Source organism: Sinohyriopsis cumingii, chromosome 18 (assembly GCF_028554795.1).
Source record: "Sinohyriopsis cumingii isolate HCF-2022 chromosome 18, ASM2855479v2, whole genome shotgun sequence".
NCBI lineage: Eukaryota > Metazoa > Mollusca > Bivalvia > Unionida > Unionidae > Sinohyriopsis > Sinohyriopsis cumingii.
In genome coordinates this window covers 59,069,767-59,084,448 of record NC_142978.1, presented here as the reverse complement: position 1 = coordinate 59,084,448, position 14,682 = coordinate 59,069,767, and the positions used below count along the sequence as shown (strand labels likewise).

Genomic DNA, 14,682 nt, shown 5'->3' with positions numbered 1-14,682 from the left:
TCGCGTTACATGTTCAGAGGGGATACGAAATGGAGGGATTAGGACGAATTGGCATGAGTGATCCCGTGGAAACGTTAATCAATGTCGAGTAAATCTCGTTGCAGACCGAATCGACATACGACTGTGATCGAGCAGCTGGTGGGAAAGCTACAGACGTCGGGGATGCTGACGGGTAGATCTCCTTCGTACACTCTCTTTTGCGTTAGAGTGGTGCCCACGCTAAAAGGATCCGATCGAGTTGTCCATGTCAAATCGCAAGAGGTAATTTCCCGAGAGCAAGTATCTGGTTCTCAGCGTGGAGTAATTGGGTTGCTTTTTCATGTTCGCGGCGGAGTCTTCGTTATCTGTGATCAGTCTGGAGTTTTCCGTATTAGATGTCGGTGGTGTTGAATCCGCCTGTGGAGAGCGTAATCGTTTTTTGCTGAATATTCGGAGACGAGCTCACGCGCGAAAACAGATTGTTTTACGCGGTGACATTAACGAACCTAATCCAGTTTTCAGCGGAAATCAACGCGATCTTACGGATGCTGATACAGTACTGAGGGGGATAATAGCAGCGTGGTGTTCTCGAGAGCCATGTCGGAAAACTTTGTTTTCTATATCAAGTCCTCGTATAAAATCTTATACTGATCCGACGTTACCAGCTTTTGATCCAGAAGATGATTTAGAATTTTCACATCTCGTTATCGACGTCCAAGGCGACATTTTTGGCTGGTTTAGAAGCGATCAGCAACTTGAGTCGCGAGACGATCTCGGAGGGATGGTGATAGTAGCGGATACCTTCTACTACTAGATCTCCAGGTGATGACAATTAATGTGGATGCAGCTGTTCTTGTTCACTACTTAATATCAATTTATCAGCCTTATTTTGTTCATTTACTTCCATGTGCTGTTTTGATCTTTCCATTAACTCTTCGTTAGTCAGCTGCGTTGCCTCTTGGCTAAAATTCCCTTTTATCTTCCTGGTATAAGGTGTGGGGAGAGCATTCAACTGTTCCTTGTAATACTTATTTTGTTTCCTCTTCCATTCATTATTCACGACGTTCTTCCGCCTCCACAAGAGGATGGTTTTATTCTCTTGGTCTTTTCAGCAAGTTTCTTCTTCACAAATTCTCAGTGCTCTCTTAATGATTTCGTTGTAAGTAAATCAGATTCTTCCATATATTGTCTTAATAGCGTTGGAGAATATGACACCTCTATGACCCTTCGAAAAGCCTTTTCTCTGTTTATGTTCCTCTTGCAGGTTGTCTTTGTACTCTCTCACAAGGCTCAACATGTCATCCTTTTCAGTCTCGTCTTCGTTCATTCTGGTGGTTGTACCATAATTCTGAGTGACGGTGCTCAGTATTCCGTATGCTGATAAAGAGTTGAAGTAATCGTCGGCATAGAACGCAGTGGACTTGCCGAGTTTCTGTATTACTGGAACATCTAGGTCCACAAATTTTTCTAGCCACACGATATTTGGATTTTCCGATCATTCCCTTAACTTAAGCGTGCATGCAATAGATTTGCACGTATCAGAGATCCTCTTCATTTCACTTTCCTTTTCTTCATTTCTTGATCTGGCTTCAGCATTCTCTTTACACCATTTTTATGTGCATCTTTCATCTCAGTTGATCTTTTTGGCTTCTCCTTTTTGTTCGGCCTCAGGTCTCTTCATCAGGGTGGCAACATTCTCCTCTAGTTATTCATGGGTTGGAGGTAACTCATCAGCGGACATCGCCCTTATTTCTTTGATCAGTTGTTGCTGAGTCGACTTTAGTGTATCCTGATTCACTTTCAACGTGATGCAGCAGCTGTTCTTACTTGACATCATAGATAGAGATGGCCTATTTTGTCCTCGAGGTCGCGCTCGTGCAAGGCAGCCCGTTGGTCGATAAATTTTCTGAGAATATCGTCGCGTTTAGGACGCCTGCTAACCTTTTCAAACGGTATGGCTATACTAATCAGGAAGGTAAAATTCGTCAAAGCTTTTTTGATAAAGTTCCGGGATATTTTCCACATCGCGATGAAGGTTCGTAAAATAATGCTTAGGACCCGACGTCGCTGTTGCATAGCAGTCTTCGAACTGATTGGCGGTGGCATTGAGCGCTCGCAATCGCGTCGATGTCTTGGTTGTTCAGTCCCGAAAAGAGGACAACGCATCCAGTGTTTCTTGGGATGTACTTAGGCACGACTGAGTGAGATAAGGCTGCTTCAGCGCTTGTTCCGCGACAACTAAAAATACTCTTAGATTTTTTTCATGTTGTCTCAGTCGATATTAATAACGTCGAACACGATGATTTTGTGCGTGTCTGAATCCATTTCTTCTACGGGCTGGATCTCCTCTGGATCTGCTATCGTGAAACAAATCGTCAACCGTGTACCTATCCTGATGAAATTGAGCATATAAATAATCATACGTTCATACTTTATCATGTTCTTGAGGAGAGTGTTTCGTTTTTCCACGACAAGTGCGAACCACCATCATGAATAACAATCTGACATAAAAATTATGTGGATGCTATTTCGTTTCTTCTTTCGTGACGAAGTTAATTATGTTCATTATTGTATGGAACCAGGTCCTGGACATCCCTTTGGTACGCCGATAGCGTCCAGAGATAATTCATCAGCCAGCTATCATGAGCTGAATAAAAAGCCAACCGTGTTGGGGATTCCTTGCAGCGTAATCTCAACATGGGTGGTCACAGCCACGTCAATCTCGATGACATGAGTTATCTACCTTCGGATGCCAATGCCACCCGATAGCCTCACGTGAACATACTAAATTGTCACTGACTGGTGGAACAAAGACGAGAAACATTGACAAGGAATTTCAGCACTAAACGGACTGGAGATGGTGTCGTTTCAAGCCATTTCCGCACCAGATGTTGTGGTGTCCCTGGCATACAAATGCGACAAAAGGGGAGGAGTCATTTCAAGAAATTTAGTTGTCGAGGAAGTGATCTCGACTACTTGTGACGCGATCACTTTGCTCAAACCCACCAGCCAGTCTCTGACGAGACTTCCTACTACGTGGCCGATTTCCGGTGACACTCAAGTTATCCCATGCCTTCAGTTAAAATCGCTTGGGGACATCATCTCTCCAGCATGCTTATCAACAAAAGGTGACTATGATTATTCGATGTTAAACGTTACTCCACCGATGGTATTCACACATTCGCACATAGACATTATCGCACGATATAGGTGAGCCAGAAACCTCTGAGTGCGCCAGAAGGACATAAGTGCGCCAGTAGATCATGGGGACATTCACTCTTTTATCATGCACTGAGCCAGAACCCTCGGAGTGGTCCATAACACCGATTTTATTTCGCGCTAAGTGAACCAGAAACCACATATCTCAGTAGTAAATAAGTAAATGGACTATGGGGGAATATCAGTCACTCTTTAATCACGAAGTTATAAAAGTGAGCCAGAACCCCTATCTCTAACTACTACTATAGTATAAACAAATATTTCCTCTCAATTTATATGTAACCACAACATCAAACACATCTTCGGATAGATATTAAAGCAACTTAATAAGAAATAAGAAATAGGAATGAATTAATTTTACACACACACACACACACACACACACATATATATATATATATATATATATATATATATATATATATATATATATATATATATATATATATATATATATATATATATATATATATATATATATATATATATATATATATATATATATATATATATATATATATATATATATATATATCTTACAGTTCTACACTGCAGTATTTTCCTACTCAATTTATTTCGCATCACCACCTGCGTCACACATTTCACAACATTTCGCGTCGCAGAAACCACCTGACTGAACCACAGGTTTATATTACTAATAATCTTAAACTTGTAAACATTTGTTTATAACTCATATGGAATCAACAGACACACACCAAAAATTAAAAGACACATTATATTATTCAATGACAGATTAAATTCATATTTATTTTCATAAGAATAACTTCAAAATCTATTTGTTCAGCGTGATCTTGTGAAGACAAAGTGTTATTTTGTATTCAGATTTCCACATTACTGGCAATTCTTGTTCAAAACCATTATCTGCAGTAAAGGTTTTGCAGGCTATATAGTGTGTAACATTATTCACTGCAATACTCTTAGTGCATCGAAAAGCTAATTCCCAATACACATCATAAGTTTCGTACATACATTTGTTTATTGATAATACGAATTTTTCTATCCAGATTGTATGTACATAAGTCTGATAATTCTCATTTGTGGTATTACCATTCAATATTTCCTGGCGTATATATATATATATATATATATATATATATATATATATATATATATATATATATATATATATATAAAGATAATCCTGTTAAAGAACCATTATAATCACCTGTACCTTAATGTTTGAAAAACTTTGTTTAGAATACACCAAGAAAATAAATCAAAACAAACAACAACAACAAATAAAGCAAGCAACAAATAAATAATAAGCCTTACTATTTTTCAGGGCCATGTTGAGAATGTGTTCACCTCGTTGGAGAAGGACATGGAAGAGGCTGTAAAGCAGTACAGACCTGATGTGATCGTGTGCCCATTTCTCACTGCACGTATCCCAGAACGCATTTGGAAAGAAAGGCGCTGTTTGATTGTCCACCCAGGCATTGCTGGGGACCGTGGACCGAGTTCCATCGAATGGGCTATCAAAAATAAGAAGACAAATTGGGGGTTAACTGTGCTACAAGCAACAGAAGAAATGGATGCAGGAGATATTTGGTGTACCTCTGATTTTCCAGTAAGGAATAACTTGACTAAGGCCGCAATGTACGTTGGTGAGGTATCCGATGCAGCTCCAAAATGCGTTATGGAAGCTTTACGACGATTGCAAAACAACATGAACCCAATTCCGTTAGATTATTCGCATCCAGAAGTCAAAGGTCAACTGCATTCCACCATGAAAACTAAAGATCGGAAGGTTGACTGGCGCATGCGGGCTGAAGAAATAGCTGTCATTGTGCGCATGTCAGATACACAACCCGGAGCATTGGCTAACCTTCTAATGACCGGTGCTGATGGATTAGATTCGATACCTTTCCGTCTTTTTGATGTCCATGTTGAGTGTGGTGTGAAATCACAGTACATCCATGAACGACTTACAGAGGCCCGTCCAGGGGAGATAATTGGACGAAAGCACGGAGCAATTCTGGTTAAGGCTGGAGATGAAAATGGCGTATGGATTGGTCAAATGAAAAGGGTATCTATCTTGAATACTGAAACTTGTATAATCTGTTTATTGTGGTGGGGATGCGCTTTGTATTCTCGGTCGAATGGTCATCCTTCTATTCGTATATATGAAATGATATATATCTATTGTCACATCATTCATGTTTTGGATAATTCTTCCTTCACTAGGGAAATAAAAAGAAAATTTAGTCTTAATTTAAAAAAAAGATAGATATACCTAAAATTAAAATATATTTTATCTTCTTTTAAACTGTCATATTCTGGACTACATCCTAGTCTTTCAAATACATTTAAATTACTTGATTGGCATAATTGATTTAAAGTCTTGTACATACTAGATGATATAACGTACATGTATAGGATATGTATTTGACTAATATAAAATCTCCGAATATACCGTAAGATACACTGAAGTTAAAGAATACACACATTTGTTTACATATATCGGCGAAATACGTATATTATTATAAAATCGGAATGTCTTTCAACGCGAAAACAATACAGAATAATATAGAAAACAAATCAAACATGGTACATGTGAACAGGATACTAGCGTTTATATCAAGAAAGATGATCAATGGTTGGATTTCGATGCGAATAAATATTATTATATTTGTTACAAATTCTATCTAAATATATCATACGTTCAGTTAAATGCATTGGGATTATTTTGTTTGTTTGTTTGTTTGTTGACAAAATTACAATGCGTAACCCAGTTTTAATTACTGATTATGGAGATAAGGTTTGTTTCGTTATTGCAATAGATGATAATGTTAACCACTAATTCGCAGTTGCCTGATGTTATTTATCTTTAGCACGTGAATCATCCTGCATTGAAACTACAGTCAGTCGGTGCTCTTCCATTCAACATCGCGAAAAATCTCGAGATCCTACCACACGATTGTGAGTTCAGCGATATCCGAGTTATTAGGCAAGGATCATTGTGTTACATTCATTTTGACTTCTACAATGGTGCAATGGACAAGGTACAATGCATTAGGCTTAAGTCGGAAATAGAAAACATTTCCAAATGTGCTGATGTCAGAATGCTAGTGCTTATGGGTGGAGATCGCTTCTTTTCGACAGGTAAATATGTTAAATCTTTCATATATTTTCATTCTTATATTCTTACATGTGAAAAATATATCCTTATATAATATAAGATTTCCATTCATGTCGTGCTACGTTTGATTGCGTGTGCCCACAAACGTTGTATCTGCAGCAAAAAAAAAGCGATTACTCTGTCAGCTAAAATAAATAAATAGAAATTGTTTTACATTACAGAGATGGAAATTAAGCTTTGACAAAGAAATTTGACAACACGCCTTTATTTTTTTTTCTCTCGGAAGTAATCTCCCCTTTCTTTATTAACAACGATAAACCCGAACGATAAACCCGTTGATATGCTTTGCTGAATCGGACTCGTATTATTTTTAGATAGGGTCAAACAGTTTGCGAAATTACAAAAATGTAATTTGCTGCGACATATTAATTAACCAAAACCTACAGCTTTCTTAACTCGCGTATATTTATGTCTTCGAGCTTTGCGTGTTCTGCTGAATAGTGACTTTAATCTTTAAAACTTCGATTCTAGAGCTCGTTTGGTATGTAATAAAAAAAAATATTTCCCTAACCTAATACCGGATATATTTAATCTTATTGTACCCAAAACGATGTACTTTAACTCGTGGCTTCGCCACTTGTTAAAATATCACTTTTTGGTAACACACGATGAAATATATCCGGTATTAACGTCGGAAAAAAAAATGTTCTCTATGTCTTTTGAAAAACTTTTTGCTATTATGTGACTACTTTTTTAATATCAGATTTTTGTATGATGAAGAATATGATGTTTAGGGTTCAAGACAGATAATAATGACGATGATATATGATGAAGATAAGAAGGGCGATGAAGAGAAGAAAATGACAATGTAAATGTAAGTTTTTCTTTAGGAATCAACTTATGCTCAATTGAAGCAAATGGAAATAAGTACAGTGAAGCATGGGCAAATATCAACATGATCAATGACGTCATAAAGGCGATGGTTACCGTCCCAGACAAACTGGTGGTGGCAGTTTTACAAGGGAATGCGGGAGCAGGTGGCGCCATGCTCGCAGCAGCAGCCGACATTGTTGTATCTCATCCGGTGAGTTTTACAAATCCTTTTGTGTCAAGTATCGATTTTATGTCACAACATATAAAGAAATATGTATGGAACGTCCAGAAACTTGTGAAGGATTACCAAATGAACTAATTAGCATGTACAATAATTCTTAATTTTTAAAAAAATGAAACATATTACAATCAACGAGATAGATAGTTGTTTCGTTTAATTGATTAATGACTGAACATGACAAAGCGTAATACTATTTTTGTCATTTTAGGGTGTATTATTGACACCATCCTATTGCTCTATGCACCTCCACGGCTCTGAATACTGGACCTATTTCTTACCGAAGCGAGTTGGGGAAATGGAGGCAATACGGTTGACGCAAAGTGAGGACCCGCTGGTGGCGGAAGAAGCTTGTAAAATCGGACTTGTGGACTATATATTAGGGGAGTAAGTGATTTCTGCAATTGTTCTAACACCCTGTTTACACATGCGATATCTAAAATAAGGAGCTGAGCCAAAGATATTAAACTTTTATCTTCACAAACAGCATCCAGTCAACATTCAATCATGTACACAGAAACTACTCTCACCTAAGTACTTTAAGTTTTGTATCAACTATGGATATCGTTGCAATACATATCTTTGCAGAAATCAACTCTTCAAACTGAACAATGTTTTAGTCTTCGTTAGTTAGGACTGAAGAAGTCCTATTTTTCTGCTCCTAAAGGTACCGTTCATTTCAACATTCACCAGTGTTAAAGGGGAAAAACTTACTTGACAGAGTTAAACTGTTTAAAAGTTAGTTTTAAAATATAAGATACGTCTTTGCAAGTAGTACATTTAGAATAAACTTAAAAACTAAGTTATTGAAGAAAACTCGTTAAACTCACGTAATGATTTTGGGTGTCTCCGGTTAACAAAAACTTAAGAAAAGGAATTACATTAGACTTTAAAGCCGTAAAGATGGGAACATTTTAATAGGTATGACCGTGTATATCTCGTACCAAATATGACATCTGCAGTCAAGGATAAGGAAAATGAGTTTACATTGATGATTACGGTTCAGGTGGATTTTTGTGAGGGTGGGGGAGTGGAAGATTAAATTAGAAAGAAATATTGCTGTGTATATTATAGACAATGTAGTTTCTGGTGTGACGGTTTCAAATTATATGAGACTCCTCAAGATTGTAATGCCATTTCTTGTATTGTAAAGCATATCCCACAATATGGGGGACATTTTAAATATTGCATTGTCAAGCATATCCCACAATTATTATGGGTGACATTTTAAATATTGCATTGTCAAACATATCCCACAATTATTATGGGGAGCATTTTAAATATTGCATTGTCAAGCATATCCCACAATTATTGTGGGGGACATTTTAAATATTGTATTGTCAAGCATATCCCACAATTATTATGGGGGACATTTTAAATAGTGTATTGTCAAGCATATTCCACAATTATTATGGGGGACATTTTAAATATTGTATTGTCAAGCATATCCCACAATTAATATGGCGGACATTTTAAATATTGTATTGTCAAGCATATCCCACAATATGGGAGATATTTTGAATATTGTATTGTCAAACATATCCCACAATTATTATGGGGGACATTTTAAATATTGTATTGTCAAGCATATCCCACAATTTTTATGGGGGACATTTTAAATATTGTATTGTCAAGCATATCCCACAATTAATATGGAGGACATTTTAAAATATTGTATTGTTAGGAATATCCCACAATTAATATGGAGGACATTTTAAATATTGTATTGTCAAGCATATCCCACAATATGGGAGACATTTTGAATATTGTATTGTCAAGCATATCCCACAATTAATATTGGGGACATTTTAAATATTATAATAACCTTAGTCTCGCATTATTGATGATTTTTAATTTCAGGAACAAGGCTGATTTTCTGCGTGAACTACCAGAATTTCTGATTGACTTATGTAGAAGCAAAAAGGCTGAAGATATTGTGACAGAAAAGACGGCTAAACGAACAGACTTGTGGCTGCAGGAACTTGAAATGTATCGTTTCAAAGAACTAGAGAAAATGAAGAAAAATTTCGTATCTCGCGAGTTTCTAACAGCAATGAAGAAATTCGTGTATCATCTAAAAGACAATGATACAATTCTGCTGAAGAATCTTGATAAGTCCAAGTAAGTTACTATAAGACATCGTATCTATTAATGTTAAATCACATGCTAATAGTAATATTAACTAAATTAAATTTTCTTGCATTTATAATAAACAAATCTAGATAAGTTGCATATATGTGTATTTTGCAGACGAATATGTGTTTTTCTTTTTTAATTTTTTAACCTATATAAGTTGCTGACCCACTTCTTACTAATGATCTGATACATTCTAGTATCTTACTAATGATCTGATACAATCTAGTATCTTACTAATGATCTGATACATTCTAGTATCTTACTAATGATCTGATACATTCTAGTATCTTACTAATGATCTGATACATTCTAGTATCTTACTAATGATCTGATACATTCTAGTATCTTACTAATGATCTGATACAATCTAGTACCTTACTAATGATCTGATACATTCTAGTACCTTACTAATGATCTGATACATTCTAGTATCTTACTAATGATCTGATACATTCTAGTATCTTACTAATGATCTGATACATTCTAGTATCTTACTAATGATCTGATACATTCTAGTATCTTACTAATGATCTGATACATTCTAGTATCTTACTAATGATCTGATACATTCTAGTATCTTACTAATGATCTGATACAATCTAGCATCTTACTAATGATCTGATACATTCTAGCATCTTACTAATGATCTGATACAATCTAGCATCTTACTAATGATCTGATACATTCTAGCATCTTACTAATGATCTGATACATTCTAGTATCTTACTAATGATCTGACACAATCTAGTATCTTACTAATGATCTGATACATTCTAGTATCTTAGTCATAATCTGATACATTCTAGTATATTATTAATGATCTGACACATTCCAGCATCTTACTTATGATCTGATATGTTCTAATATCTACTAATGATCTGATACATTATAATATCAAGCTAATGATCTGATACATTATATAAGTCTGACTCTACATCCCCGTTTGTTTGTACCCCCCTACCGATTTAAAAAACGAGAACGTTTAATGTGATAAAAAGTGCACAGAACTAAGTCAATTGAATAATTGATTCATAATTTCTAACCTGTCTTGACCAGAATGGCACTAATGCTGGCATCCCCTGCACCATTTCATGTTTAACGGACTTTCCATACTAACACGGCGCCATATTGCGTACACTATAGGCTAGTTTATTTCCATCAGACGACATAATGACGTAGTTCATCCTGTTCGGCAAATGCTGAATAATTGCGTAAATTACATAACGTTGAGAGTTTGAATTATATCCCTCTGCATACATGAACACAGAAATTAAACCGCTTGTTAAATCCACATGAAAAGCGTAGTTGTCATTTTCCTTTGCTTGATTCGACATTGTAAATATCGGAAGCAGACGACTTATGTATGTACATCTGTAGTCATGATAAACCCCTTTGCTGAAAATGGACTTGTCCAGAAACTGGAAATGGATATGAGCATGTCCGTCTATTACACTGAAAACTTCCGTTAAGCATGAAACGCGCATAAGAAGACGGTGTTAGGACTATTCTACGCAGAGTCAGGATAGAAACTATAAATCAATGTATGAATTGACTAAGGTCCTTGCACTTTTTATCACATTAAAGGTTTCCATTATTTAAATTGGTGGTGGGGGTTTACAAACAAACGGGCTTGTATTATCAGACTATAGCATCTTACTAATGATCTGATACATTTCAGCATCTTACTAATGATCTGATACGTTCTAATATCTTACTAATGGTCTGATACATTCTAGTATCTTACTAATGATCTGATACATTCTAGTATCGTACTAATGATATGATACATTCTGGTATCTTACTATGATCTGATACTTTCTAATATCTTTCTAATGAGCTGATACATTTCAGCATCTTAGTTTGGATCTGAAACGTTCTAATATCTTACTAATGATCTGAGTTTATATTTTCCCATACGAATGCAGTAACCGTTTTGTTATATGCTCATTTTCTTATTCTACCTTAGGCTTAATTATGTAAACAAAAATACAATACAAAAAACAAAGCAACTGAACGTATGCCCTATTCCAAACTAAATACACAAGCGGAAATTCATCATTACACGACAACAACATTATTAATGGGCACATAACTCCGCCCAGCTAAATCTGAATTAAGTCGCGCGCTATACAACTTTCGAAAGAAAATGGCGTCATTGTCTACTTAAAATTGAATTTTGGAGTCATATTGTGGATGAATGCATATCGCAATAACTTTTCCATTTGATCTGGAATGAATAGATTTTGGTATTTTTGTCGTTTCTACGAAATTTTTGATTATGCAATGGTTTTATCTATACCAGTTCTACATGAAGTACATCGGATTTCAGTGGCAACAGAGCAGCGTGTTGACATCTGCAAGTGTGTTTCTGTTCTGTCACTGAATGATAGAATCATAATGTGGGGAAAATATGAAGTCTTTCAATTGCAGTTATCAAAAAGACGCTTTGGAATACAAAGTTTATTTCATTTTGAGTTCATTAAGAAGGATGTAATTGCACTTCGAATATAGTCGAAATTGCAATACAATTTCGATATATGTAATCAAGCTTGAGAACCCATGATATGGCTCATGTAATTAGGATTTGCAGAACTAAGAAAATACATTTTGAGGATATTCAGGATATAAAACGGTAAGTAGATTTTGTGCCATTCTTATTGTTAGCTAAAGAAGACAATGTATGCCTTGTTACGTACATGTTATTTGTATGAACCCAACAGTTTCATGAAATCTGACGTCTATCGCCCGCCTAAATCAGAAAACATTGTATAAAAAGTTAACGCGGAATGTGGCAAAGCAGCTGCTATGTGGCAGTCAACGAAACCTCTGCTTTAGTTCATTCAGAAACAAATTTAATCAACCAAAACGTAAACCGCCTCCTATGTGAGTGTACATGATTTGTTTACAATATACAGTGCTGGCGTCTGCTTCCATTGTTTGTTTACAATAGAAAGTATTTCCTTTATGAGTGCAATATGAAGTTGCGCGCGAGTTCAATATCGTAAAATACTGAACGATTCTAAAAATGCAAAGTTAACGAAGAAATAAATGAGCATATAATAAAATAGTTCTTTAACGCGCTTCATTTTAATATCGTACATGTTTTTTCTGTGTGATTAATAGGAGTTGACCGCGCAAGCTATGCCACACCGCATCGCTCTTCGTTGTGCTATGGTTCTTAGAGAGTTCATTCGACCAATAGCTCGTACGGACAAAAATATCTTAAAGTTTCGTTTCTTTTCACTAATTTGCGCATATTTATTGTTCATATATTATATTGTACAATACTGGAACAAGCCAGTAGTATGGAAGAGGGCCTGACATTCCAACTATATTACAACAGACCATTGGGCAGATGTTTCCTTTTATTTGTATTGTTGACTATGAAGGTTTTATCAAAAGTTTGTATCCTGGTCAGTAACCTCTGTGTTCTCAGTACTATAAAAGTTTGTCAAATAAAGAATTTTGCCCAGTGAGTTCATTTCTCAGAATACCAAGATTGGCAGATAATCTCTCCTCGGTATACCTGCATAGGCGGATAAGCTGTCCTCAGTATACCTGAATCGGCAGATAATCTCTCCTAAATATATCTGAATCCGCTGATGATCATTCCTTAGTATACCTGAATCAGCTGATAATCATTCCTTACTACACTTGAATCGGCTGATAATCATTCCTTACTACACCTGAATCGGCTGATAATCATTCCTTAGTATACCTGAATCAGCTGATAATCATTCCTTACTACACCTGAATCGGCTGATAATCATTCCTTAGTATACCTTAATCGGCTGATAATCATTCCTTTGCATATATGACACGACAGATACACGTCCAACTCGCATTTATATTTTGACGCTTTGTTATTCATTTTGTATCGTTTTCAAAACTAAGTGAAGACAGCATGCACGTGTACTTTCAAGTCTGTGTATTTATGATGGGTTTTTAAGTGCAGGCAACAGGCACATGTAATTCGAATTCTGTGCATAAATGGTGCTTTTTAAATTAAGTCTGTGTGTAAATTGCTTTTTAAGACGACATGCATGTGTACTACCAAATCTGTGTGTGACTGGTTGCTTTCTAAGTATGACAACATGCACGTGAACTTCCAAGCCGGTGTATAAATGGTGCTTTCCAACTAAGACAACATCCACGTGTACTTCCAAGTCGGTGTATATAATGGTGCTTTCTAAGTGAAGATAACATTCACGTGTACTTTCAAGTAGGTGTATATAACGGTGCTTTCTAAGTGAATATAACATTCAAGTGCACTTTCAAGTCGGTGTATATAATGGTGATTTCTAAGTGAATATAACATTCATGTGTACTTTCAAGTCGGTGTATATAATGGTGCTTTCTAAGTGAATATAACATTCAAGTGCACTTTCAAGTCGGTGTATATAATGGTGATTTCTAAGTGAATATAACATTCATGTGTACTTTCAAGTCGGTGTATATAATGGTGCTTTTACGTGAAGATAATATTCACGTGTACTTTCAAGTCGGCATATTTATAATGGTGCTTTCTAAGTGAAGATAACCTTAAAAGCTGTCCTCAGTATACCTGAATCCAAGTTAAAAGAAAAGAAAATAACAAATAGTTGCTTTCGAAGTTAAGTGTTCTATCTCTGCCTACTTTAGTTTTCTGACGAATACATCCAAATATCTCGTACTGCATGTACGCCATTTTTATGTTTCTTCGAAGTATGTGATTTAATGCAACTAAATATGTAATTTTTAAATTTTTCTCAGTTTGCAAAAGCTAATAAATGTATATGTTGTTTTTGTTTATTCTTATGATAGATAAGTAACTTATATTTAGTATTAACTATTGTGCATTCATGCCGATATCAAATAAAGATGTTTTTGTCTTTTCTTATCCAATATAATCTGATTTTATGTTATTTTTATCAGTATTTTATCTGTTCTGATGTTATTTGTATCAGTATTGTATCTGATTTGATCTTATTTTCACTAGTAATTGATCTAATCTGATCTTATTTTCATTAAGGTGATAAAGTGTATATCGTAAAATAAAAGAAATTCTGTTATAAGAACAAAATCATTTTATATTAGCTATTATAAAATACAGGCCGACACAAATTATTAGAGAGAAAAATATCAAAAGTGAATTTGG

At 35.5% G+C, this 14,682-nt stretch overlaps 1 protein-coding gene across 6 annotated transcripts in view; it reads left to right on the top strand.

Annotated features, from left to right (window-relative positions):
* The window catches only part of LOC149776743 (uncharacterized), a 65,703-nt gene that overhangs the window by 16,303 nt on the left and 34,718 nt on the right, over window positions 1-14,682 (top strand). For all 6 annotated transcript variants that reach the window (XR_016416097.1, XR_016416101.1, XR_016416098.1 and 3 more), the window contains exons 3-7: window positions 4,502-5,245; window positions 6,051-6,321; window positions 7,189-7,382; window positions 7,621-7,796; window positions 9,270-9,530. Coding sequence is in view for 1 of the 6 variants with exons in the window: in XM_089941278.1 (XP_089797404.1) it covers window positions 4,502-5,245; window positions 6,051-6,321; window positions 7,189-7,382; window positions 7,621-7,796; window positions 9,270-9,530 (1,646 nt within the window). In the remaining 5 variants the exon portion in view is untranslated. The remainder of the gene's footprint in view (window positions 1-4,501; window positions 5,246-6,050; window positions 6,322-7,188; window positions 7,383-7,620; window positions 7,797-9,269; window positions 9,531-14,682) is intronic.